This window comes from Bombyx mandarina, chromosome 04, assembly GCF_030267445.1.
Source record: "Bombyx mandarina strain Sakado chromosome 04, ASM3026744v2".
Taxonomy (NCBI): Eukaryota; Metazoa; Arthropoda; class Insecta; order Lepidoptera; family Bombycidae; genus Bombyx; species Bombyx mandarina.
In genome coordinates, this window is record NC_143211.1 from 12755148 (window position 1) to 12778359 (window position 23212).

At 39.8% G+C, this 23212-nt stretch overlaps 2 protein-coding genes across 5 annotated transcripts in view; one reads left to right on the forward strand and one right to left on the reverse strand.

The window, feature by feature from the left end:
* Positions 1-23212, forward strand: part of dysc (whirlin protein dyschronic) — a 92270-nt gene that overhangs the window by 52722 nt on the left and 16336 nt on the right. For all 4 annotated transcript variants that reach the window (XR_016325811.1, XM_089740380.1, XM_089740378.1 and 1 more), the window contains one exon: positions 2385-2486. Coding sequence is in view for 3 of the 4 variants with exons in the window: in XM_089740380.1 (XP_089596506.1) it covers positions 2385-2486 (102 nt within the window). In the remaining variant the exon portion in view is untranslated. The remainder of the gene's footprint in view (positions 1-2384; positions 2487-23212) is intronic.
* Positions 11138-22302, reverse strand: LOC114250125 (uncharacterized). The gene is made up of 2 exons (XM_028183862.2): positions 22147-22302; positions 11138-13141 (listed from the first exon to the last, which is right to left on the reverse strand). Exon 2 carries the CDS (start codon positions 13119-13121, stop codon positions 12930-12932), a length of 192 nt encoding a protein of 63 aa, XP_028039663.2. The 5' UTR covers positions 13122-13141; positions 22147-22302; the 3' UTR covers positions 11138-12929.

Here is a 23212-nt window from a genome sequence, read left to right on the forward strand (position 1 = left end):
ATCTACAGAATTCAAGTAAAAGAGAGATTTTCAATTCGTAATGTGTTTAAGAGAACCGCTTAAGAATGGCTGTGTGTGATATTTTATTATGTATGGGATTCTGATATGTAATACTAATATGTATGTACATGTTACAGTAAGAATAGCTGCGATTTCAAATCTCTATGCTGCAATGAATAAAAGACTTCACACCTTAAAGCATTTTGCAATGAATGATTATGGTGAACATAATTATTTCTTGCTATGTAATATTTATTATATGTATAATAAATCGATAAACTAACTAACGCTGAAAATAGATAATTAAAAACATTTTCAGAAGGTTGTTACACCCGAACATTGCGTGATGATTCGGAACATAAATAATAAGTAATGTGTTCAAAAACGAGGGTAAACGTCCACAACTTTGCTGCTTTGTTTTTTAGTTGTAACTAAAGAGCAAAGTAGTGACTAACACGCGAAACGACATACGCCCTTGTCGCGCACCTGTCTAATGCTTTTAACTTGAACCACTTTTGTAGTTAAATAATAAAATAGTACCTTTATCATAAAATCTCATCAATCCAGATTTAAAAGAAGACAAATTTTTCGGAAGAATTTTTGAATTTTCCGGTCAGGGTGGGCCGTTTTGTGAGCCCGCTCGGGTAGGCATCATCGACCTCCTGATTCTGCCGCGAAGCTGTATTGTGTTCTGCAAGATGGTACAGCCGTTACTTGAAGTCTCAATAACAATAACATTGAAACTTCAATTTTCTGTCTTAAAGTGAAAATCTTCTTTTTGTTTTTTTTACAATATTATGAGTGAATCGATATATTTTAGTAGTAGTAGGAAGTATTAGGAACCATTATAATTGTATAATGGTTCCTAATTAATAGTGTTTGTCTTTTAATTTTTATCATGAAGCCTGTACATTTTATTTTGTAGATGATTAAGATCGTACGTACATTCTTTATGATTATTTATTTATCTAAACAATGTTCTAAATCTCAATTTAGTTGCTACCACTATCAATTACTTTCTTCTTTTCGAAATTAAATTACTGAAATAAGGTTTTTATTGATTGATAAAATTATTCAATGATATAACAAAAGTACAAATTAGTGAATAAGATACAATAATTTCGCCTATTTCTACGGCGATGCAATGTGTTCATGTGTTCTGTCTTGAGTTAGGATTTAGTTATTATCCATAGACCAATAGACCCGCTTCAAGGTGAGTGGCAACATTCCCTGTGAGCTTGTCTATGGACTCTGATAGACTCATCCTTCTATATGCAGCACTATAAAATCTTAACGATAGCAGAGACATTTATGTTGTGATTTCTATGGGTTGAGAAGTCGTGGAGTAGAGGTGGGTCGTTAGCTAATTCGCTTATATATCTGGGTAAAATATTATTTCTGGATAGAAGCAAAAGATAAACAATAGGTTATGACTTAGTTAATAGTAAAACATCTGGAAAAAAATTCATAAGTAAATAAAAAGATTCGTGTAAATTCTGTAATATATCGACACGTGCTTCTAAAACATTTATTCAATTATTATCATCTTTACGAATTACCGTTTTTTAATAAATTGATTCAAAAGCAACTCTAAAATTGTTAAATAATGAAATAAATGCACTGAAAATAATAAACGCGAGAGTGAGAGTTGAGACTAAGCCACAAATGTATTTTGAAGATTATTGACGTCGTTTGAGTGTTGTGCGGTTTGGTAGAGGTAACATAGATAATCAAAATGTAAGGGTGTGTGTAATACTCGTACGACAATAACTTTACTTTTAACCCCGACGAAACTGTGCCAGCATGCAAAAATAGCGCGAAAAATCAATTGCACCGTCGAGACAGTTGGTGGACTCTCTCCCTGCAGTCTTAATTCATACCTTCACTGCATCACACTCCCTCATAAAGTTCACATCTACTGTAACTTCATTAGTGTTTTCTTTTATGTAAGTTTGTTGTGTTGCACGCCACGCGGCTTTATATTTTGTAGGCGGTGGTAATGCTTTAATTATTCTTTGTTGCGGCACTTGTGAAAAATTGGCGTATTTTAAATAATAACGCGTGAATTTGCTGTTGATTTTTTTCTGTGCAGGGTTTGCATCACATGTCCTTAGAAAAGTATGTGTTTAGTCGCTTGCAGCAATTAATTTAGAGCATTATTACTATATAAGAAAGATAAACTCTTAGTGTATATCAAAGCTATAAAATGAATGTGGTTTTTTAATATTTTTCATTTGTGTTCTGTCTAATGAATGTTGGATTCACCTTCATAAAAGGAATTACAACAAAATAGAGTAAAACAGCCTGACAGCGTGTTTTAATTTTGTAACAAAATGTTTGTTATATTTGCAAACAATTGCTGTAATTTTTATGAATATATGCAGGAGTACGAAGAAGAAGGTAGACATTCTCGCCGGCACTCTTCTCCTTGCAACTCGCGCGAAGGGAGCACCACAGCCTTGCATACCCAACACTATGATGACGCGGTGAGTGGGTATTATTATAAAGTACTCTCGGAGCTCGGCCCCGCTCCACTGTGATTATCATTAATTGTATGAAAGACTAGCTGTACCCGTCCGCTTTGCTGGGCATTTAAAATTAACATTATTGTTTCTCACCCCCACAAAGATTCTCATCATTAACACCCCCGCAACTGGTGTAGGAGTCTAGCACTCATATAAATATTAGCCTATCCATTAAGTACATGTATTTTCTACATGGATACCAATTTTCAAGTATATCGGATGCGTGGTTCAGTAGTTATAACGGAACATCCGTAAAAACCACTGTAGATTTATATATTAGTATAGATATAAATTTCTTCTTGAAACCACTCACGACTCATCGAACTTTGATTGTACTTACTATAACGGAAGCTTCTCCTGGAGTACCAATCACAACTGTATCAAGTTTGATTACAATCAGATGAATTGTTAAGAATACATTTTTTTATTTATTTTTTTATTGCTTAGATGTGTGGACGAGCTCACAGCCTACCTGGTGTTAAGTGGTTACTGGAGCCCATAGACATCTACAACGTAAATGCACCACCCACCTTGAGATATAAGTTGTAAGGTCTCAGTATAGTTACAACGGCTGCCCCACCCTTCAAACCGAAACGCATTACTGCTTCACGGCAGAAATAGACAGGGCGGTGGTACCTACCCGCGCGGACTCACAACAGGTCCTACCACCAGTAATTACGCAAATTATAATTTTGCGGGTTTCACTTTTATTACATGATGTTATTCCTTCACCGTGGAAGTCAATCGTGAACATTTGTTGAGTACGTATTTCATTAGAAAAATTGGTACCCGCCTGCGGGATTCGAACACTGGTGCATCGCGCTCAACGCGAATGCACCGGACGTCTTATCCGTTAGACCACGACGACTTAAACGACATAAACATACAAAGTAATTTTTAACTGGTGGTAGAACTGGTAGGACCTCTTGTGAATTTGCACGGGTAGGTACCACCACCCTGCCTATTTCTACCGTGAAGCAGTAACGCATTTCGGCTCGAAGGGTGGGGCAGCCGTTGTAACTATATTGAGACCTTAGAACTTGTATCTGTGTGTGTGTGTGTGGCGCATTAAATTTGTAGATGTCTATATGCTCCAGTAACCACTTAACACCAGGTGGGCTGTGAGCTTGTCCACCCAACTAAGCAATAAAAAAAATCCTATATAAATTTTCGTCCCCTAATTTATACACCTACCGGGTAAAATTTGGAAAAGCGCTGATGTGGGGTATATTTTTATTTAACCAGAAGCGAGTTTATGGAAATTTGTGCTTCTTACCTTAAAAGGGACGGCCTTTCTGACCACCAGTCATCATTGATTTTCCCTTCTTATTGATGAAATTTACAAAAACCATTCCTTTACTATTTTCTTACATATTATACATACAACATATTATATCAGCTTTCAAATTTTAAAGTTTTTAGCCCCATCGATTTGGGTTCTGCATTAATGAATCAGTCGGTCAGGACAAGTAATTATAGATAGTTCCCGGAAAATAAACAATAAGAAACACTCTTATTTAAATGCAAACACTATCCATTGACTTAGCTGAGTATAACTAAACTAAGTGTGATTTTTGGAAGTTCATGTTTCGTGAATTCGTAATATAACTCGAAACCGCTCTCAGACGAGTTTATTAGAATATTATATCATTCTCGCTCACGACTCGGTCGTGCGCGGACGTGCTTTCCGATCCGTGGCCCGCTTGCGAGCTGCGTCTCTGAACTCACAGTTGTGCTCGACAGTGTAGTGACCGTGAATACATCGTGCGTACAATTCAGTAGTGCGGACGTGCCGATCCGTTGGTCGCTTGCGATCTGCGTATCGAGGTCCATTTTTGTGCGCTAAAGTTTTGTAACCGCGAACCCACCCTTACCAACTGCCTTTTTCAAGGCAAAACCAATCGCTACGTTCAGCTTCCTGTGGCACTCACAGGCTAGCGATTTCCTAACCCTTCCCAAAAACAACAGTCTTTTTCAAGACTAGACCCCCGCTCGCGATTCTGCCTGCTGTAGCACTATACAGCCCGAGCGGGTTCCTTTCCTTTTCCCCGCCGATTGCCGTTTTCACGGCATAGGCATTCCCCCCCCCTGCTCCTTGCTGTCCTGCAGCACAGGGGGGTTACAAATCCTATCCGGGGCCTCGCCTTTCGGCGAGTTCAACAAAAGTCCCGGGGCCGCCCCCCCCGGGCAAGAAGCAAGAAGAAACATGGAAGAAAGTGCAAGTGTTTGTGACAGTGATCTTGTCGGGTTCCTCCGGGATAGGTACCCGACAATTAGGGCCGAATATTTAGCATTTAGGGCCTCTCGTGGCAATCCCTCCCCCCCCGCGTCCGTCGCCGCGTATTTCAACCGTGCCTCGGAGGCACGCCGCGCGCCCCCCGCCGCCGCGTTAAGTTCGAGCGCACGTTCCGACGATGCGACTCACGAAGCGCCTAGCGCTACCCCCACCCCCGCGCCCGCGTCGATTACGTCATCGCTCGTATCGTCCGTCGCGACCTCCGTAGTCTCAAGTTCAGGCTCCGATACGGAATCGGAGATGGACTTTGAATCCGCGTCCAGCCCTCAGCCCGGAACCTCGGATGGTTTCCAAACAGTGACACGTGGAAAGAAGCGTACTCGCGCCGTGGAGTCCCGGAACTCCACGACAAAACAGACGAAATCCGCGTCCGCCTCTCGACCGAAAGTAGTAGTTACACCAGAGTCGGACTCCGCGCGCCGCGTAACCCCACCGCCGCGTCCCAAGCCCGCGCCCGCTCCCAAAGTAGCTGCCCCGCCCCCGCTGATACTTCAAGAGAAGACAGCGTGGAATCGCGTGTCCCAGGCCCTTCAGGCAAATAAAATTAACTACACCCATGCGCGTAACGTCGCGCATGGGATTCAGATCAAGGTCGCAACGCCGGGCGACCATAGGGCCCTCTCAGCATACCTCCGAAAGGAGAACATAGGTTTCCACACCTATGCTCTTCAGGAGGACCGCGAGCTCCGCGTAGTAATACGCGGAGTCCCTAAGGAGCTAGAAATAGACTACATTAAGGAGGATCTGACCGCTCAGGCCCTCCCGATAGTTAGTGTGCACCGGATGCACAGCGGGCGGGGCAAACAGCCCTATAATATGATACTCGTGGCGTTAGAACCCACCCCGGAGGCCAAAAAGAAGATCGCATGTCTCACGACAATTTGCGGCCTATCCGGGATCTCGATCGAAGCCCCCCACAAGCGTGGCACTCCCGGGCAGTGCTACAGGTGCCAACTCTATGGCCACTCGGCGCGTAATTGCCACGCGCGCCCCCGCTGCGTGAAATGCCTCGGCGATCACGCTACGTTAGATTGCGTTAGAGATAGGGAAACCGCGACCGAACCTCCCAGCTGTGTCCTATGCCTTAAGCAAGGGCACCCCGCGAACTACCGTGGATGTCCTAGGGCTCCGCGAAAACGTCCGACCCACCCAGCCCCCCGAACCGTCGGCCCAAAGACTTCGGCGCCTTCAGTGCCGAAACCCGCCTTCGTGCCGGCTGCAGTTCCCACGGTGTCGGCGTGGAAAAAACCGCTGCCGTATACGAAGGCGGGAACGGAAACCGCACCCCCGCCCCCGCTCGTGACACGCCCGGCGCCCCAGCCCCTGCTCGCACCTCGCCCCGCGCCCGCGTTCCGTCCCCCGCAACCCTCTGCCGCCAACGACTTCGCGCTCGTGCGTGACTTCGTCACCGCGGTCAACTTCGACCGTCTGCGATCGTTCGCTGACGCTATCCGTGGGTCGGTAACCCCCGAACAGCGGCTCGCGGCCGCTTTCGATCACATGGACGTTTACGAGTCCGTGTCGCGTACGTTATAAAATCTTTACCGGTAACCAATGGCGCAAAAAGGTAGAGAAAAACCGTATTCCCTTACGTTAGCATTCTACAATGCTAACGGACTCGCGCGGCAACGCGATCAAATTTTCGAATTCCTCCGCGATAATCTTGTAGATATTCTATTAGTGCAGGAAACCTATCTGAAGCCCTCGCGTCGCGACCCGAAAGTCGCGAATTACGTCATGGTTAGGAATGACAGACTCACCGCCTCCAAAGGCGGGACTGCCATTTACTATAGGCGGGCCCTGCACGTTGTCCCTCTCGATACTCCCTCGCTCTCACATATCGAGGCGTCAGTGTGCCGTATCTCGCTGACGGGACACCAGCCGATCGTCATCGCATCCGTTTATCTCCCCCCGGACAAGCCCCTTCTGAGCAGTGACATCGAGTCACTGTTCGGCATGGGAGACTCCGTCATCCGGGCAGGCGATTTAAATTGCCACCACACTAGGTGGAACTGCCATCGTACTAACGTTAACGGTAGGCGTCTCGACGCGTTTATAGACGACCTCACCTTTGAAATAGTCGGTCCCCCAACTCCAACATGTTATCCGTATAACATCGCGCTCCGTCCGAGCACTATAGACCTGGCATTGCTTAGGAACGTAACTCTGCGCTTGCGTTCCATCGAAGCAATGTCAGAGCTCGACTCAGACCACCGACCTGTCGTTATGCAGCTCGGTCGCCCCCACAACCCAGTCACTGTTACGAGGACCATGGTGGATTGGAATAAGCTGGGCACGTGCCTAGCCGACACCGCTCCGCCAATCCTCCCTTACGGCCCGGATTCGAATCTATCCCCCGAGGACACCGTCGAATCCATAAACATCATTACCGATCACATATCTTCCGCGATCATTAGATCTTCTAAAGAAGTCGATGTGGAGGACAGCTTCCACCGCATCAGACTGTCCCCCGATCTTAGGAATCTCTTAAGAGTTAGGAACGCGGCAATCCGGGCCTACGATCGTCTTCCCACGCATTCAAACCGGATTCGGATGCGTCGTCTACAACGCGAAGTCCACTCCCGCTTAAGCGACGCGCGTAACGATAATTGGCATAGTTATCTAGAACAACTCGCGCCCTCCCACCAAGCATACTGGCGACTAGCTAGGACTCTCAAATCCGAAACTACCGCTACTATGCCTCCCCTCATACGCCCTTCAGGCCAACCACCGGCATTCGATGACGATGACAAGGCTGAGCTGCTGGCCGATGCACTGCAAGAGCAGTGCACCACCAGCACTCAACACGCGGACCCCGAACACACCGAGTTAGTCGACAGGGAGGTCGATCGCAGAGCTTCCCTGCCGCCCTCGGACGCGTTACCCCCCATTACCACTGACGAAGTTAGAGACGCGATCCACAACCTCCAACCTAGGAAGGCACCCGGCTCCGACGGCATCCACAACCGCGCGCTAAAATTTTTGCCAGTCCAACTGATAGCAATGTTGGCTACAATTTTAAATGCCGCTATGACGCACTGCATCTTTCCCGCGGTGTGGAAAGAAGCGGACGTTATCGGTATACATAAGCCGGGCAAACCGACAAACGAAACTTCTAGTTACCGTCCGATTAGTCTCCTCTCGACGATAGGAAAAATTTACGAACGGCTCCTTAGGAAACGCCTCTGGGATTTTGTTACCGCGAACAAAATTCTCATTGACGAACAGTTCGGATTCCGCTCTAAACACTCGTGCGTACAACAAGTGCACCGCCTCACGGAGCACATTCTGATAGGACTAAATAGGCGTAAACAAATCCCGACCGGCGCCCTCTTCTTCGACATCGCGAAGGCGTTCGACAAAGTCTGGCACAACGGTTTAATTTATAAACTGTACAACATGGGAGTGCCAGACAGACTCGTGCTCATCATACGAGACTTCTTGTCGAACCGTTCGTTTCGATATCGAGTAGAGGGAACTCGTTCTCGTCCCCGTCAACTGACCGCCGGAGTCCCGCAAGGCTCCGCGCTCTCCCCGTTATTATTTAGTTTGTATATCAATGATATACCCCGGTCTCCGGAGACCCATCTAGCGCTCTTCGCCGACGACACGGCTATCTACTACTCGTGTAGGAAGATGTCGCTGCTTCATCGGCGACTCCAGATCGCAGTAGCCACCCTGGGACAGTGGTTCCGGAAGTGGCGAATAGACATCAACCCCACGAAAAGCGCAGCGGTGCTCTTCAAAAGGGGTCGCCCTCCGAACATCACTTCGAGCATCCCACTCCGTAGTAGGCGCGCAAACACCTCCGCCGTTAGTCCCATCACTCTCTTTGGCCAGCCCATTCCGTGGGTCTCGAAGGTCAAATATCTAGGCGTCACCCTCGACAGAGGGATGACATTCCGTCCCCATATAAAAACGGTACGCGACCGCGCCGCGTTTATTCTAGGACGACTCTATCCAATGCTTTGTAGTCGAAGCAAACTGTCCCTCCGAAATAAGGTAACTCTCTACAAAACTTGTATACGCCCCGTCATGACGTATGCAAGCGTAGTGTTCGCTCACGCAGCCCGCACCAACTTGAAATCCCTTCAGGTTATTCAATCACGATTCTGCAGGATAGCCGTCGGAGCGCCTTGGTTCCTTAGGAATGTGGATCTCCACGACGACCTGGAGCTCGACTCCCTTAGTAAGTATCTACAGTCGGCATCGCTGCGCCATTTTGAGAAGGCGGCACGACATGAGAACCCTCTCATCGTAGCCGCTGGAAATTACATACCCGACCCAGTAGACCGAATGGTAAACCGTCGACGTCGCCCAAAGCACGTCATTACGGATCCTCCTGATCCATTAACGGTGCTTTTAGGCACCACAAGCACCGGTCACCGTCCTCGTCGAACCCGTCGCTTGCGACGAAGGGTTCGACGAGCGAACTAACCCATAGACACAGCCCACTGAGTTTCTCGCCGGATCTTCTCAGTGGGTCGCGTTTCCGATCCGGTGGTAGATTCTGCGAAGCACTGCTCTTCCTAGGGTCAGTGTTAGCAACTCTCCGGTTGAGCCCCGCGAGCTCACCTACTAACGTTAGGGCGAAGCTGAAATAGCCTCTCAAGGCTATCAGCATAGGTAGGAAAAAAAAAAAAAAAAAAAAAATAATATTATATTACGATACATTACGTGCAATAAAACGCGTTAGTGAATTTAACTATTTTGATGGAGTTATTAGTAACGTTCCACCTTCCTTGTATGAAACAATACCTATCGATACGTTTAGCAATTTCTATCAAGGTCGTGTAATGAAGTATGGAATAGAAAATTACTATGGGGGCTTAAGAACATTGAATAACTTGATTGAAAGTAAAAACTGAATTTTAACAACGAGAATGTAGACATTAATTTGAATAGAAAGATTTTATTATTCATTACGACACACTCATCTATTGTTCAATAGATAGATACATATAATAAAATATTAGAATCGGGTGTATCTAGACATTGAAGAAACGTAACAAAAATATAAAGGCTTTAATTAAACAAAAACAATAGAACGTAAATAAGCAATATTTCGATGTAGATTTTATTGCTTTTGAGCATTGACAAAATTCTTGTTCGAGCGTTGGCTGCGTCTTTGTTTGCTCAGTTTATTGATGTAGACCTATTAGATTGGTTTTATTAGATAATATATAACGGCAAAAAGGCTCTGTGCGTATGAATTATGTCTGATAGATAGATACGCTAAAACTTATTTGGCTCTGTGCCAGTAGGATGATGGCGCCGTGTTCATCTCACGAACTTAACTAAACGATACAGGAAGTATACGACTCTGAGAACATAAACTTTGCAACGCTTTTATTCATTGTTATTACATTTATCATGAATAAAGTTTTCGATATATAGCCTCTGAATAGTCCCATGACCTATCGAAAGCGATAAAAAATTACGACTTATGTTGGTCAATTAAAGCTGCACTATTCGCTAAGTATGAATAGTAGTATACTATTTTCAAGTAAGTACTCACTTGCAAGGCTAGACTAGCAGGTATTTTTGTTAAATTTACTACACTAACGGGCTTTTTTTCTCTATCTATTCGCTGGTAGTCTAGGAGGTTATTCTAGCTACGGACGGACGGATAGGTGAGCTCACGGACTCAACCTGAGAAAATTTGCTAACACTAGCCCTAGTAAGAGCAGTGCTTCGCAGAATCTACCACCTGATCGGAATCGCGACCCACTGAGAGGATCACAGTGAGAAACTCAGAGGGCTGTATCTATGGGTCAGTTCGCTCGATGACCGGTACTTGAGGGACCTAGAAACATCGAGAGTGAATCCGGGGGATCCGACAAGACATGTTTCGGGCGATGGCGGCTGTGTGTTACCCCGTCGCGGTCGGATAAGTAATTAGCGACGACCACGATAAGAAGGTTTTTATGTCTCGCCGATCTGTCGAAGTAGCGTTCTGACGCTTCCTTAAGATACTTACGTATCTGTACTATATTTAGGTTGTTGTGAAGATCTACATTCCTCACGTACCACGGTGCTCCGACGGCTATCCTGCAGAATCGGGATTGGATGACCTGAAGAGAGTTAATGTGTGTACGGGCCCCGTGATCGAATACTACAGTTACATAGGCCATGAGCTAGCAGGCTATAATATTTATTAGATTAACATAAAGCATTGTTAAAATAGAATTAGAAATAGTTTCAGTTCCGATACTATGCCCAATTAAATTTTTCATTACAAGGCCGTTGATTGTCTTTTTTAATACACACTTAAACATTTAACTAGCTTTGTGTGATAATTAAATTAAACAGAATGTAATAACACAATACACTTTATTAAATGCTAAATTAAAATCAAACGAGATTCAACGGACCATTATAAATCTCATAACATCAGTCTAAATTTTAATCTTATGTTTTATACTTAATTAAGCTCTATTAACTAAATGAAAAGTATTTTAATTAGTAACAATCTGTAGTCAAAACAATTGATTTATAGTTTCCTGTTACAAAAATAAGACTATATACAATTAGTCAAACGGGTTTGAAAAGTTAGAGGCGTATGGAGATTTATGCATTTTATACAGATCCTTAAATATATATTAATATTTTAATGGACAGGATGGCATAACTTTAGGTTTTGAAAAAAATTCATGCTATATTTTTGGTTTTGACATATTTCTGCAATATTATAATGAATTCTAGAAGATTCAACATGTATCATTCGCTGTATATTGCCATACTAGTATCAACCTCAGTATTTGTTCAAATCGTCATAGTCAAACATTTTTCTATGTTAATAATTGACATACTACAAAAACAGTACAATGAGTTGATAACAAATCGTTTGTTTTTTAGTAAATTTAATACTGAATGTAAAACTTCAGTTTAAAATAACAATAAAAATTCATGACAGTGATAGCCATTCCATACATGTTTTGACATATACTTCGACTTATATAAGAATAAGGAAACTTTCCAATAAAACTTGTTAAGAAGTGGGTCAAGTAAGAATATCTTTATGATATTTGAAATTATCTAGGTCAAATGAATACTCTCAAAGAGATATTCGTAAAGTGAAGCAACGACGGATCTTTGTGATGGGTATGGGCTCGTTACTTTTCAATTTCCAATTATTGACAGAACTTTCAATTGGAGTTATAATCAACAACAGTTTTATGGTTTAGTTTCACTTTGATTACGTTCTTTTACAATTTCCTACAGTCTATTATTTCTAGTTAAGCCGTAAAAGTGTATTTAATCATCGCGAAAACCTAAGTTTACAGCGCACTAATGGGTACTAATACCAGTTTATTCCTACTACAACTAAATTAATGGAAATCTAACAAAAGAATAACATTACATTTTATTGATTAATTTAAGATAAACTTAGCTTAAATTAGAGATACGCGAGTGCGGTAAGCCTTTTTTTGTTGATGGGGAGATTGTTGGGTGCCACGTTACCTTCATCCCAATAAAATTAAATGCACTATATGATTGCCATAACGGATTAGATGGAAACTTGCCAAGAGCTGAATACTCCATTCAGTGATCAATTATTGAGTTTTTGTAAATCATGAATGTTTTCATTATAAAAAGCTAATAAAGAATTTACGTTGATTAGTATTTAAAAATATATACAAATATATTGTAGAATAGTATGTATACTGTCCAAATAAATAAACTAAAGTAGGTATAATATACCTCGTGCATCAACAGAAATTTAAAACACTCAAATCATTATTAACAAGTCATAGAAATTGAACTCGTTCATTTTAATAACTTCATTAATAAATAATTTGAAACTGGACTTTCATTTGTACAGATCACCCATCCCCCCTCACCCACGATAACGGCTTCCCCTTTGAAATATAAGGTCAAAGCCTCAACTACATTAGTATAACGGTTCTCCTTCTAACGGCTATCTTATTCCTCAAATCAGTATGCATGATTGTTTCATAACAGAAGAACCCAGCACGGTGGAACTCATCCGTGCAGGTATAGATCTTTTTACCGATTCTATCTGATAAAGGCAAGGAATTTTCTTAAATTCTTTTTCAATTAAGATGAGGAAATTTGAAGCTGACAAACATATCTGTTAATAGCGGTCATAGTTTTTCTTGTAATGTCCGACGTAACTCCTCAGTCGCTTTAACAAAGTCTTTGTTATCGTGTCGCCTCGTTTTGCCGCTGAGGTCACTGTTCTCTAAGTAATCCTTGGGAGGCTCCACTGGATACTTGTTCCCGAATTTCGGTCGTGGGATTCTCACGCGTTTGATGTCGTCCAACCAGCTCTCCATCTTTCATGTGATTTATCAAACTGGAAACAGAAAGACGTTACTTGGAGACAATACTATTTTTATAGTATATTCTTCGATTTCGCGAGTCGTAAACAAAATTAAAACTACTTGTATGGTTTAATCTCGCGTTTTTATTGTGAATATATTATTTCAGCCGTCCTTCATCACGAAAACTGTAAAGCATAGGGAATGTCGGAGATCATAAATCAATGACATGAATGATAATACAAAAAGGGAGATCAAATCGTAATAGTAGATTTAATTACATTTTTTTTTCATAGATATATGGCTTTTTTGTTTATCCTCTATTACCTCGTTGGTTAGTGATTAGTGATCTAGACTTCGGTAGTAGTTAGTACCATGAGATTTGGATTCTAATACTAATAAGAGTTATCATTGTGAAAGATAATTAGTATTTGGGATTGGAGTCTTACTCAAGTTTCGTATGTTATGTTATGTCGGCATTCTAAGCACAGTAGAAAATCCGAGTTTACTTTGTTATACAACGTGATTGGTTTATTTCACTCACAATTGACGGAACATTACCCATCAATTAGACTGATCTTTATTTTCCCTACCTATTTGCTGGTAGCCTAAGGAGCTATTCCAGATATGCCCGAACGGGTAGGTGAGCTCACGGGCTCAACCTGAGAGAATTTGCTAACACTAGCCCTAGCAAGAGCAGTGCTTCGGAGAGTCTACCACCGAATCGACCCACTGAGAAAATCCGGCGAGAAACTCAGTTGGACTGATCTTTAATTAAGTTGACTTTACTTTATGAGTAATTTTTCAATACTGTTACGAACCTTAAAATCGATGAGTATTTTATTTTTCATTCTATTTCAATTACAAATTAAAACTGTGCGAAATTGAGAGGTACATCTACTAAGGAATAAACTACAAAATACGTTTGGAAGCAGGCACTGTATTGTTTTTTTAATGATCAGTAATATATACCTATGTACCTTTTATCTAATACCCACTATCGAATAGCTTTTAAAATATATGTTAAAACGCGTGATAAGAATCAAACTCGTAAAATAATTAGGCTTAATATTGATGGTATGATGCATTCTAAGCTCCTGAATGTTCCAGCTGCGAAGCGAGCACGACAATAAAATATTATACAGTCCAGGCTTTGCATTATGTTCGTGCGTCATTCACAACGAGATGGTGACCTATTAAATCGGCTACGTCAAGAGAACATCTGCGAATTTATTGTCAAAGGAAATAAATTTTTTTTTTTTTTTATTGCTTAGATGTGTTGTCGAGCTCACAGCCCACCTGGTGATAAGTGGTTACTGGAGCCCATAGACATCTACAGCGTAAATGCGCCACACACCTTGAGATATAAGTTCTAAGATCTCAGTATAGTTACAACGGCTGCCCCACCCTTCAAACCGAAACGCATTATTGCTTCACGGCAGAAATAGGCGGGGCGGTGGTACCTACCCGTGCGGACTCACAAGAGGTCCTACCACCAGTAATTACGCAAATTATAATTTTGCGGGTTTTGATTTTTATTACACGATGTTATTCCTTCACCGTGGAAGTCAATCGTGAACATATTGTTAAGTACGTATTTCATTAGAAAAATTGGTACCCGCCTAACATTAACGTCGATTGTCTTAGCTAAACGAGATTGCGGTAAATTATTATCGGAGTCTTACTAATAGCTGTTGCAATACGGAAACAATTGCTCGAAGCAGTTGTTGCGCTATCCGTATGCTATCTCGTTTTACAGAAGCAAAAAAACACGCACAGCCGTCGTGAGCCGCTGTTAGTCAATACTATTGCAATCGATGGTCTGGTGATGGCGAAACCTCATTGATTATTAAGGTTTTGTAAATAAAACGATTTCTCGGTGTGTAGTCACCGTGAGTGCGGGGGTGTGAAATGTCAATGTCAGACTGATAGTTTTTTATCGCTTTGACAGCAGAACGAGCTCGCGACTCTCGTGATGTTAAGTAATTACCGGAGCCCCTCACAGTGTCAACGCCAGTGCTCGATTGTACTATATTTTATAGCGGTCTTAAAACTCTTTAAGCCGGAACACGTGACTGTTTTGTGGCAGACAAAGGCAGGATAGTGGCATACCCGTATGGGCAGATAATCGGGTATACCACTAATAAACGTTTATGAAACAAAGCAAATGACTGTATTACCGCAGAAATAATGGATCCATAACGGTCAGATGATTTTTCTAAGCTGTTTTTGTGCCGTCATTCGAACGAAATAAATTAATTTCAATCTTCGTGAAATTAACTGTAACTATACTGAGACCTTAGAACTTATATCTCAAGGTAGGTGGCGCATTTACATTGTAGATGTCTATGGGCTCCAGTAGCCACTTAACACCAGGTGGGCTGTGAGCTCGTCCACCCACCTGAGCAATAAAAAAAAAACTTAAAAGAGAATTTATGCAGCTTAAGACTTTGCATACATAGCGAACGAAAATAGCAGATTTCAATAGACCCGTTACACGACATCAAAACAATCTTTGTACTGTTTTATAAGCATGCATATTTTAACTATATTTGCATAATTATTCGTAAATCACAGAGTGATAGTAATAATTATGGTTAATAGAAATTTATCTCGATTCTTTCTATTGTATTATAATTTTACATTCGAATATATTAACGATTGACTTACTGAATCTAGTCTAGTCTGAGGCACGCATGTCGGATATAAAAACAAAGATATTGTACGACTGCTTTCTCTAGCGAAAGTGTGGCTAAACGTTTCAGATTCATCGATTTGACGCTTTCAAACTTTACGATTTGCGTGGTAATTCATATACAGGGTGTATTGGAATTGTTGCAGAATAAAATGAAGATATTCGGAAACTTAATTTTAGTTTTATTTCTAGGATTACCTTTTAATTTCTAATTGCGTTACTAATGTAAAGATTGGCGGATAGTACGGTCTTGAGAGAAAATGATGTACGTCTGCCAGTCAACTTCGTGTTACATTACAGGCTACATGTGAACCTATTAAAATTACCAATATTTTTGGGCGTTTGAATACATTTCTTTGTTAGTGTCAGGGTAGCAGTTTAATACCATTCCCGACGTCGAAGCGGCATTCTTATATTTGAAATAGTTATTTCAGATTTAACTAATAATAATTTAAATCAAATATTTTTGTAAATACGAAATTTCATTCCTTCTCTTCGCGTTAACTGAATTATTGGAACTATAGCTGGTTGCTTCTAGTTATCCGATCTGACTTGTCTCGCACGGATGTCGTTACACCTACATGTGAGAAAGTGGACCGCCTGATTCAGATGTGTTTTATAACAGCAACGTGGAAATATAATCAACACTCGAATTACACGGAGGCCAGCATAATGGTACCTGGTATAATATTACGAATGTATGACTCACAGACGTTGGCGCCAGTCAGTGACCAGACACGTTTGCAAAATCGGCTTAAATGGATATGTTGATAAGTAGATAGATTGTGATTCGTTTCCAGATTTTTTAAGTAGGTTTGATACTATTATTAATCTAGAGGAGTGATCTGTAGAAAAACGAAAAAAAAACTGTCATGTCGTGCACAGCTCATTGCAATAAGATAATATTTCGTCGTGATGGAGATATTTATCATTTCTTTCGTTTCTTTTTTATGTTTTGTATCTAGAACGAGATTTTGAATGTGCTTTTTGCACGACATTCTTTATCATACATATTAACGTGGTCTCTCTATACTCTATAAATGTAATCGATTAAGTAATTGTAGTGTTAGCTACATTTAGTGAAGCAATTGTTATTATTTATGGAATTAACTACATAGTGACAGTACATGTTCCGCGTGACGTGAGCACAGACTTTCCGGAAGTGAGATGGCATGCGCCCATCCGCGGCTTTTGTCATCAAAATTCTGTCGAGTTCCTCATAAAACATTAATTGATTAATTGAATGCACGTAAACTTTGATTAAAATGCATAGAATATATTATGATCGATATATATATTTATCAAGAGTTAGTAAAATTTTGCAACATTAGTGATTCCATTCAAAAGCATTAGGAAACAAAAACACGAGACTAATTTTCGCAACCGGACTTAAAAGCTTTTGATTTTTATGTTGCTTCGTGAGTTAGTGAACCAGAACTGATATGCCAGACTGATAATCAGATTAACATTGATTCGAATAATTTAAATGTTTCCGAATTATTTTTCTTATTGTTTCAAAACAGTAAAGGTAAATTATTTTTAAAAATTATTTTTGTCCCTTGTATATTTTGTAGATTATAAATTTTATAAATTACTCTTCTGAACGAAATTCTATAACGATATTAATATAATAATTTCCAATGTTACCACAATTCAGATGTTAATAAGGTTTAATTGCAAAATAATGTTTTAAAAAAAAGAATTAATAAATATAGTTTAATTTCAATATACAACCATCGCATCGAAGTGATGAATTTCGGTTTGAAGGGCAAGAGTACCGTTATTATAATACAATCGGGACATCGACCCCGGAATACAAATGTAAATATATAAAATTATATCGTTGTATGATAAATCAAATTAAATACTTTAGAGTTGCTATAATTCTGTAATCTCTACATCTGCTTTATATATTTGAGAGTAGAATTTTTTAGGTATATCGTGAATTTTAACGCAGGCAACGGATGATGCCTTAACCTGTCGGTAAATACACTTAATCGACTTTCTCTTAAGAAATGTTCACGATTCGAAAAAAAATATACGACAAACAAGCCGTCGGTTACATTTAGGTAAGTGTGTTAGTTAGAGTTGTTGCCTCGACAATTGTGTACCGTTACTTCTATGACATTACAAATGTATTAGTGATAGTGAGTAAGTGTACCCGTTTATGTTCCTCGCTCACTATTACTATTAGGTCTATGTTTACGATTCCCATGCTCTTGTAATATACAATGTGTGTTCACATTGATGTCGAAACATATATTGTTCCCGATTAATTGACAATTGGTCGCGGCATGCATTTCCCACGCGACTCATGCATCGTGTGACGGATTAACTTTTAATTAGTATTATATTTTTAAATGTCGTGCAGCTGCGTGATAAAAAATTTCAAGGAAACTAACTATACTCCAGTTGCGACATGAATTTACCGCATCCACTAAAGTATTTACCTTTCAAGGTATGTTAAGGTCTGTTAAGTAAGGTTTATTTTTATTTTTCTTTTGTACATATTTGTTACTTATAAATAAATTGATTATTTATTTATTTACTCCACTACTTGAGTGAAAATACTCATTGTCCAAGTGTTACGTGTTTACTGATGTCCATAAACATCATCATCAATCTCCTGCCCTTTTCCCAGGCACCTGGGGTCGGTGCAACATGTTTTCTCCTTCCATAATCCTCTTATCATATACCATTTCTTCGCTTACTTCCTTCTTACACATATCGTCTTTCACGCAATCGATCCATTTCTTCTTAAGCCTACTTCTTCTTCTAAAGCCTTCCAAATTCGTACTTAAAACTACCTTAATAAGCCGATGTCATAAACATCCCAATGTAAATGTCACCACCGACCTTGTGACCCGAGCCGAAGCCTGAAGTTTAATGTGTAATGTCAATTCCACCCATCGGACTGAGAAGCACGACTTCTCTGTGCAAATGATCTAGTTGATGGAATCTACTCATACGGCTTCATAATATACCCAATTACCTATTACCTTTACCTATATATATATAAAAATGAATTGCTGTTCGTTAGTCTCGCTAAAACTCGCGAACGGCTGGACCGATTTGGCTAATTTTGGTCTTGAAGTATTTGTGGAAGTCCAGAGAAGATTTAAAAGATAGATAAATATGAAAATGCTCGGAATTAAATAAAAATAACAATTTTGTTTTCCCTTTGATGTCTCCCCCGTCGGACGGATTCCTTTTGTTTGTTGTTAAGTTTAGTTTTATACAAAAGTTTAGGTCTTTTATTTATCGATTGAGGTACTACGAAGTCTGCCGGGTCAGCTAGTTAGTAAATATATGTATATTGAACTGTGACTTCGTTCGTACAGTCTCCGGGGACTACTTAAAATAGGTGCGATGTGAGGCTCATACAAAAAACAAAAACGATCGCTTTATTTTATATAGAAAAAAAAGTCAAGTACAGGCCGGCTAGTGTGCCTACATAATGTCTTTCACGTTGGACGGCTGCTGGGTGTTACTAACCTAAGTTTCCTAATGAGCAGTATTCGTACAACATGAGCAGGTACTAGGTAGGGCGGTGAACGTCCGGCTTGTTTGGTTAGCGGGACTGGTGACGTCACGAGCCGCAAGCTCTCCTACAACATCATGCTAATTGCTTGTCTTTGTTTATTTTAAAACTAACAGCAACCTCCACTTAACAGCCGATAATTTAAAAAAAAAAAAAATTATTTATCTATACTAATATATAAATCTGCAGTGGTTTTTACGGATGTTCCGTTATAACTACTGAACCATGCATCCGATTGACTTGAAACTTTGTATCCATGTAGAAAATACATGTACTTAATGGATAGATTATATTTATATGAGTGTTGGACTCCCTACATCAGTTGCGGGGCGTTAATGATGAGAATCTTTGTGGGGGTGAGAAATAATATTTTAAATGCCCAGCGAAGCGGTCGGGTACAGCTAGTACTTTAATCAAATTAGTGGGTTTAGTCTTTTTATTTTTTCAATTTTTCTATCACCCATATACTACATACCTGCATTGACACAAATTCACATGTTAATATTTTTTAAACATCATATTTTCAAGTTAAGTATCTACTAAAATCTGCATTTCGATTTGTATTAGGCGTGTTCCGGTTTGACCTTCTAATCTCGACTAAAGTTATTAAGGAGACGTATCAGCCCTGGATTATTTTAGATAGCCTAAGTCCGCGTTTCCCTCCCCTCTCACGTAAACCATTGCACAGGCCGATGTGTATTATGTATTTATTCAGTTACGTAAAATTTCCACATCAGTAGTGAGTACTGAGCTATGTGTACCTACATGTTATTATATCGCGAATAATGTTTCCGCAATCATTTGAATGCGAGTATTGTTACACAATGTAACAAAGTTAACAATACACAAGATGTAAATTATGTTTCGACGCGGTAAACGGCACTTTCATGGGCCCGGAAGGCTATCGGTCCGTGGCAGGTTAACCCTATAAGGAAGGGACACTGTAACTTGTAACATTAACCCCTTTGCGAGTGTCACGACTGCGGTTCACGATTTGCAAGACGTTTCTTGTCCAACGTTGGCACAAGATAAATTTGATTATTGTCGTCGATTGTTATTAAGTACGAAGATCATTCTACTATAGAACTGATCACAATAAAGATATACCGTTCACGTCTCCGACGCCTGATCACAATACGTGTTTTATGTACGCCATACTACTACAAAGTAGGGCATTACACGCACAGATAGTGCCCAGTTTAATGTAATCGCAGCTGTCGACTAACTCAGAACCTTGACCAGGTTGTAAAATATCATGTGGCTTAATACTATTTCGTAAGAATAAATTACTATACGAAATTTAAGAGTGTATGGGAAACTGTTTAAATGTATATATTTATTTAGATACAATTTCACGTTCGCCAAAAAACCGAACGCAATTTGGGAATCCAATACCAATATCCGATATTGACGGAGCGTATTGCATTTAAGAATCCGCAAAGCCACCAGTCCCGATCGCTAGTCTACTTTGAGTTTTCCCATTCTTATCGTAGAAAGCGTGTCATGGATCCCCGATACATCGCGGTACACAACAGCTTGTAGTAATACAATGGATAATAGACGGTTCTTGAAGGCCGTTTACACTGTCCTTTACTAAGTTTAAACAAGTTGATTAAGCTTTGCATTACGACCTAGATAATTTTTTTTTTGTTACTACACTTATTGTGTCGTATACCTTGCTGCTTTTTGGTCTTTCCCATTAGAAGTGACTATTGTAGACCTTTTTTTTGGAAAATTTCATATACCTGTGTGAAAAACAATTTCCATCTGTATTTATGTTTTTTCATTTCTAATACCCTATGGATTACCATCAGCGTCGTAGTCGCTCGTGAACATATGCTATGTACGTATTTATTATATTAATATTGGTATCTGCCTGCATAATTTGAACCATGTTAATCCATCCAACTTGCATAACTCGATGCGGCTGAAGACACCGATCATCTTAACCAATAGGCCATGGACGTTCGCCACTATTATTTTAAATTTCATTGATTTTATTAGTAGATTAATCTAACTAGATTAAATAGGATTTTATACTAAAAATGCTCATATTATCTAGTTACATATATAAAGTACCATTTAAAAGTATACACAAAGAAAAGAGGAATACAGTATTCTTTATGACCATAGTTAGTTAATAAATTTTAACACTAAAATCACAAGCAAAGGGCTGAGTGACTTTATTTCAATTAACGAGTATATATGTATGTGTGTCAAATATATGGTAGTGTGTGTAATGTTTTTATTATTGATGTAATGTATTTTTTACGCATTTTATTCATTCTGCACACCTTTATATTCTCTTTAAGTATGGGAAATTTCATACTCTTCCGTCCGCGCAATTTTCGTAAAAAAGGGTACAAAGTTTTTGCTTCACGTATTAATATATTTTATAGATAAACGCACAAAACATTTTATGTGTCGTGTAACTAACTTCCTTTTTGTTGTTTATGGAAATTTAGGACAGATATTTTTACTACTGAAGTACATTATAGATTTAATTTAAAATATTTCTGATCGATGATCAAAATTATTTTCTAAAAAAATATGTTCCACATGGACCTATTCGTTCTGAGGATGCATAAATAAGGATACATAAATATACTAAACGAACTAGTGAAATTAAGACCATTTTGCTAAAAATTAATAATTCTTTAAATTAAAAAAACAAAAGCTAACACATGGGTATTGTTTACCCGCGACCAATGATTTTAATAATTTATTATTGTCTCACGTTGTCATGACGTACGCATTAAAACCACCAAATATAACAAACAGGCTTAATTTCACAATTATCTTACCTTTCACGGTTATCCGCTTGGCTACGTAATTATACACCTATTTGTAAACAAGTTTTGAGAAAAGGATGTTTGGATGGAATAACACGTGCACACGCGTTGACGTTTGAAACAAGACTGGGCCAACTTCACATTTTGACTGGCCATGAGCAAACGCTTGGCCTGAGTTTGGCGGGCTAGCCGCAGCAGGCCTCGTGCGAATCGAGTTCACTCGATAGTGAACTGGATGCACAACCAATAAACAGAGACAGTATTCGGTGACACCTATAAAACACGCTATATAATTTAAATGTACCAATGAAAATATGTTTTCAATATTATAATGAAAAGTTTATGAACGAAGGCGAATGTGAAAGCGGATATGTTACGTAACTCGCTTACTGTGCTCGGTTTTATCGGTGCAAAATCTGTAAGCTTGAGAAAAGCAAGAAAGTCACATAAAATAATAGTCATGCTATTCTTACTTTCCTGTGGTTTTAGTAAAACAATACGTAAGCTCATGTTAAATAAACGCAATGTCAATATGTTGAAGCAGCATCTGTGGACCGTTAGTTCCCACAAGGTGGACGTATAAATATGACTTAAACTTGATAAACCGGATAATATAAAAACAAGTGATTCCCATGGTTCACCGGCAACTTAAAAAAAATTAACAGCTCACAAAGCAGCCCGCCGAAAGCAGCTTGTTGGACCGTGATTTTAACAACGTATTTTTTGTTTATTTAGTATTAAGATTTTAATAATGAATTAAAGTTTGTAAAACTGATGCATTAGCATTGTTAGGTAGTTTTCGGAGTGTGAGCAGCCAGCTGCTTTAGCTTTTTAATTTCTATAAATTAATTAATGTACTAATTACGAGTCGACTGCATTGATTTTGAGAATATTTAGATTTTGATATTAACTAATTTATCTTATTTTATTAATGTAAAGTGGTGCTTCGTAAAATGGAGTTCATTGGCCTTGATAGTTGTGTATTTCATCAATACCATCGATTTTTAGAGTGGGCAATGGCCTGTTGGGCATTGACCACCCCTGCCTTTCCTCCAACTACTCCAATCCTGATTAATGA

Excerpts from the sequence above, each read along its gene's own strand:
- LOC114250125 (XM_028183862.2), bottom strand. The coding sequence starts at position 13,121 with ATGGAGAGCTGGTTGGACGACATCAAACGCGTGAGAATCCCACGACCG.